General features: G+C 47.8%; 1 protein-coding gene across 1 annotated transcript in view; it reads left to right on the top strand.

Annotated features, from left to right (window-relative positions):
* Positions 1–2700: 2700 nt before the first annotated feature.
* LOC111535856 (paraneoplastic antigen Ma6F) overlaps positions 2701–5717 on the top strand; it is a 4590-nt gene continuing 1573 nt past the window's right edge. The window contains exons 1-2 of the mRNA XM_026450011.1: positions 2701–2833; positions 5113–5333. Coding sequence (XP_026305796.1) covers positions 5184–5333 — 150 coding nt within the window. The 5' untranslated portion in view covers positions 2701–2833; positions 5113–5183. The remainder of the gene's footprint in view (positions 2834–5112; positions 5334–5717) is intronic.

Below are 5717 nucleotides of genomic sequence, written 5' to 3'. Positions count from 1 at the left end.
GTGATGCTGTGTAAAAAAATAAAATAAAATTTAAAAAAGCATGCTCCTAACACTTTATTTATTTATTTATTTATTTATTTATTTATTTATTTATTTATTTTATTTATTTATCTTGAGGCAGAGTTTTGCTCTGTTACCCAGGCTGGCGTGCAGTGGTATGACCATGGCTCACTGCAACCTCCACCTCTCAGGCTCAAGCAATCCTCCCATGTCAGCCTCCCGGGTAGCTGGGATTACAGGCATGTGCCAGCACACCCAGCTAATTTTTGTATTTTTTGTAGAGATGGAGTTTCTCCATGCTGCCCAGGCTGGTCTCAAACTCCTGACCTCAAGCGATCTGCCCCCTTCAGCCTCCCAAAACGCTGGGATTACAGGTGTGAGCCACCATGCCCAGCCACCTAACAATTTTTTTAAAACCCATCTCACTGCTCACTGATTATGATTTTTTTAAATAGGACATTTCAGAAGATAAACAGAAACTATAGATGTTCCTTGACTTACTGTGGTTAAGTCCTGACAAACCAGCAGTAAGTCAAAAATATGGTAATTTGAAAATGCATTTAATATCCCAATAAACCCAGGTGCTCCTTGACTTAGGATGGGGTGATGTCCCGGTAAAGCCAGTGTAGAGTTGAAAAATCATAAGTCAAACCATCATAAATCAAGGACTGTGTAAGTTGTAAGTAAAGAACTAAGTGTGAGTTCTAAACTGAAAAACAACATCAGAAGTAAAATCTTCATTGGATGATCTTAATAACTTTGTAGATGACAGGTGAGTTGCAAACTTACAGATAAATAGAAATAATCCTTTCTGAAAATCCGAGAGGAATAAAAGAGTTTTCAAAAATGAAAAGGTCACCTCAGTGAGCTGTGGGACAATATATAGAGGTCTAATGAATGTGTATATGGCCTCCTAGGAGAGAAGGGAGAGAATGGGGAAGAAAAACTACTTGAAGAAATAATGACTGAAATTTCCAAAATTTGGAGATAGACATAATTTACAGATTCAAGGAGCTCAGTGAATTCTAAGGAGGATAAATACAAAGAAAAAACACATGTAGGCACATTGCAGTCAAAGTACTGAAAACAAAGAGTAATGAGTGAATTGTGAAAACAGTAGAATGCAACTCGAAAAAGAAGAGAACATTCACAAGTTCTACCGAATTCTCATTAGAAGTAATAGAAACCAGGAGAAAATGGAACAGGATCTTTAAAGTGATGAGAGAAAAAACAAACAAACAAACAATCCTTTCAACTCAGAACTCTGTATCTATATATCCAGGGAAAATACTCCTCAAGAATGGAGGTGAAATAAGGATGCTTTGAGACACATGAAAGCTAAGAGAATTCATCAACAGACTTGCATTAAAATAAATGCTACAGAAAGTCTTTTGATCTTAAGGAAAAGAGGGAAATCTCGATCTTTGGTTAGAAATGAATAACAAATTATGTGGGTGAATATTAAGGAATATTTATTTTATCTTTATAAGTTCTTTATGATACACATGACGGTTTAAGGTAAAATTATAAATAATGTATTGTAGGGTTTATAACATGTAGATATAATATATATGACAACTATAGCATAAAGGATGGGGTTCAGGGGGAAGTAATCTATATAACGAAAATGGTCTTAAATTTAGGTGATGTAGTACAATGTAAACTGTAAGTAGAGAGTGAAAAGTAAAGGATATATACAGGAATCCCTAGAGCAACCACTAGAAAACAATGCAAAATGTTATTGCCGAAAAGGTAAAATAAAAGGTAATAATGATACAAGGATCGATTAATCAGGAACACATCGAATTCATACATATGTTTGCACCCAATGACAGAGCTTCAGAGCTTTAAAATATATAAAACAAAAGTTGACAGAATAAAGAGAGAACGGCATCTTCACAACTATAATTGGAGATTTTAATACTCCTGCCCCAGTCATTGTTACTACTAGAAAAGGGATCAATAAAAACATAGGGCCTGTAATCCCAGCACTTTGGGAGGCCGAGACGGGCGGATCACCAGGTCAAGAGATCGAGACCATCCTGGTCAACATGGTGAAACCCCGTCTCTACTGAAAATATCAAAATTAGCTGGGCGTGGTGGCACGCACCTGTAGTCCCAGCTACTCGGGAGGCTGAGGCAGGAGAATCACTTGAACCTGGGAGGCGGAGGTTGCAGTGAGCCGAAATTGCACCACTCCAGCCTGGCAACAAAACAAGAACCAGGAACCCAAAAGAAAAAAAAAAAAAAAAAAAAACAATCCAGCCTGGCGACAGAGCAAGACTCAGTCTAACAAACAAAACAAAACAAAACAAAAACACCAAAAACAAAAAACCAAAACAAAACATAGTATCTCTTTATGACATTACCAACCACATTGGAAAGCAAACAGTGGAGAAAATTGGATCGATTTACCGCAATGAACTTTCGCTTTGCAAATGTACTCCCTCGATCCTCGTGGGCAGGCCTTTCCATTGGCGGAGGGGCAATGGTGTGCCTGCCGCTTCTGGGCTTCCAGCCTTTCCACCTTTTGATTCACGTGTAATCGCCGTGGTAACAACAGTGCATTCCCACGTGCTCCTCTCTCGTGCTCTCCCTGTCCAATCATTCGCCTTGCATAGCAACACTGGCCTGGAACTTTCTTTCAGAACTCCCTGTGGCTTCTGGGAGAACCAGGGGTTTCTGGGAGCCCGGGTGGCCGTTAACACCAAGTGCCTTAGAGAACCATATGCTTCCACACTGCGGAGCTGAGGTGATCTCTTCAGACCCTTGGGAGAGACCCAGACATCTGACTTCCCACTGAGAGACCCGGAATTGCCCAGAGTTTGAGAAAGTGAGTAGACCGCGGGGGTTTGCCAGGACCCAGGCCCAGGAGGTGTTGCCGGAGCCCAGGATGGCAGCCCAGGAGGTTCCTGGGGTTGGGGTGGGAGCGGGCGGTGTGGCAGGCCGCGAGGAGCCGGTTGTGGAGCTGGGGGGCTGTGGTCCCGCCTGGCCCGATTTAGGCGCAGCGTGGGTGTCACCGTGGGCTTCTCGCTAAGGAAGGCCCCCTCGGGAGGGCGGTTGGAAGGAGGGCTGAGGGGAGGGGTTCCCCAGTGTGAGGTGGCCAAAGGAGGACCCCTGGGTCCCTGGGCGGAGATGGTCACCGAGCACGCGGGATAGAGGAGGCAAGAGGGAGGGCGACTCGCCCAGTGCTGGGGTTAGGGGGCATCGAGGGCTTCCGGCTGTGGGGCTGGGGTCGGTAGGGAGCTCCCTGGGGTGGGAGGGCGAGGGGGCCGCAGGGCGCCACGTGGGAGAGCAGGCTGGCGGGCTCCCAGCGTGGGGCGGCGGGGATGGAGGGTGGCCCAGCCTCAGTCTGAGGCGCGAGATGGAAGGGCCCATGGCTGGTGCCGTGGTCAGGTCACAGGGGTGGGTGGGTGAGGGCAGAGGTGATTCCTAAACCTGGTGGAGGGCCGACCAGAGCGGAGGGCGCCCTGCCTCTGTGGGCTATGGGGGCTCCTGACTTGGGGGTGTGGGGCGGGATTGTCGGGCCCCCCACTGTGGGGAAGCCTCTGAGGGAGGCTCATGTCTAAGCACGTGGGACGCCCTGCTGCCCGGGGCTAGACCGGATTGCTGCCAGCTGGGCGTAGGGGGCGCCCGGTGTGGAAGGGCACGTTGGAGGCAAGAAGGGACTGTCCCCGGTGCGCGGTGGGGGATGGGCTGGAAGGAGGGCCAATGCCTGAGAGTGCACGGGGTGCGGAGCCGGAGGCCGCCTGGCGGCCAGTGGCACAGGCGACGGTGAGCGCCCCCTGGAGGCTGTCGGATGTGGCAGTGTCGTGAGGAGCCTGGCCCCCTACAGGTGGAATTGGAAAGGCTTCAGGTTGCCTCTTCCGTGGGGAATGGCGACAGGAGTTGCAGTGGTTAGAGGGGGCAGACCTTGGCCTCTGTAGAAAATATGGATTCATTACAAGGGCAAATTGTACATTCACCTAGATAGACCATATGTCGAGCCATTTAAAAATCCTCAGAAACTGAAAAGGATCGCACGTTTTCGTAAGTTCTCCGATCACAGTGGAATTTTATTTGAAATTAATAACAATAACATATGTCTAAACATTTTGAAATCCATGGGTCAAAGATGAAATCACCAAGGAACTTACAAGATATTTCAAACTGCACAACACATTCAACTTACCCAAATTACTAGCCATTTGGAAGGAAGTGGTCAGAGGAAAATTTCTTGCTTTCAGTGCTTAGAACAGAAAAATAGAACATAAAATCAATGGCCGGACAGTCCATTTAAAGAAGCTCGAAAAAGAACAAAAGTAAACACAGAATGAGTCAAATAAAGAAATAACAGAGATAAAAAGGACAATCAGTAAACCCCGGCTTTTTAGAGTACCAAAATTAATGAATCCTAGCAAGACTAATTAAGATGAGAGAGGACTGGGCACAGTGGCTCATGCCTGTAATCTCAGCACTTTGGGAGGCTGAGGTGGGAGGATTGCCTGAACCTAGGAGTTCAAGACCAGCCTAGGCGACACAGTGAGACCCCTTCTCTACAAAAAATACAAAAAGTTAGCCAGGTGTGTTAGTGTGTGCCCGTAGTCCCAGCTACTCAGGAGGCTGAGGTGGGAGGATCGTTTGAGCTCGGGAGGTCGAGGCTGCACTGAACCTAGATCGAGCTGCTGCACTCCAGCCTGGGTGACAGAGTGAGACCCTGCCTCAACAAACAAACAAACAAACAAACAAAAAACAACACACACAACACACACAAGAGAGAATGAACACTAATCAATGTCAGGAATGAAGGATAGGATATTATTACAGATCTTATAGACATTAAAAAGATAATGAGGGAATATTGTGAACAGGTTTTTATCAAAAGTTTTGAAAACTTAGATAAGCTTCCCACCAGGATAGATAAGCTTGGCACCAGGTAACATAGAAAATGTGACTAGCCCTGTATCTTGCAAATAAATTTAATTTGCCATCGAATTTTCACTAAAATCAAAGCGACAAAACAAGGAGGCAGAGGAGCTCCAGCCCTGCTCCCCCACCCCAACACATGTAGGGGCAGATGAGTGGTGGGAGTGAGTGTTTGGCACAAACAAGCTTCTCTCTTTGCACTCACAGGCTGCGTCAGAGACTGCAGCAGTCAGCACACATTCCTGTCTGACCAGGCTCTCTCCCTCAAGTCCCCTGCGATGCCTCTGGCGATGCTTCGGGACTGGTGCAGGTGGATGGGTGCGAACGCAGAGCGCTCCCTGCTCATCCTGGATATCCCTGACGACTGTGAGGACCATGAGTTCCAGGAGGCCGTGCGGGCTGCCCTGTCGCCCCTGGGCAGGTACCGAGTGCTCACCAAGCACTTCAGAAAGGAGCTCGGGGCCAAGGCAGCCTTGGTGGAGTTCGCTGAGTATTTAAACCGAAGCTTGATTCCTCGCCAAATAACAGGCAATGGGGGCCCCTGGAAAGTGATCTTCCTGCCCCAAGTACCTGATGTTGAGTTTCAGGATATGCCCAGTTTCCCTGCACAGCCCCAGGGGCAAGCAGTGGCAAAAGCTGCAGGTGAGGCAGGAGGCACAGGTGAGGGAGGAGCAGCAGGTGAGGCAGGAGGTGCAGGTGAGGGAGGAGCAGCAGGTGAGGCAGGAGGTGCAGGTGAGGCAGGAGGTGCAGGTGAGGGAGGAGCAGCAGGTGAGGGAGGAGCAGCAGGTGAGGCAGGAGGCGCAGGTGAGGCA

This window comes from Piliocolobus tephrosceles, unplaced genomic scaffold, assembly GCF_002776525.5.
Source record: "Piliocolobus tephrosceles isolate RC106 unplaced genomic scaffold, ASM277652v3 unscaffolded_9607, whole genome shotgun sequence".
In the NCBI taxonomy this organism is placed as follows: Eukaryota; Metazoa; Chordata; class Mammalia; order Primates; family Cercopithecidae; genus Piliocolobus; species Piliocolobus tephrosceles.
Note: the sequence above shows the minus strand (reverse complement) of the source record. Positions and strands in the feature narration are given on the sequence as shown.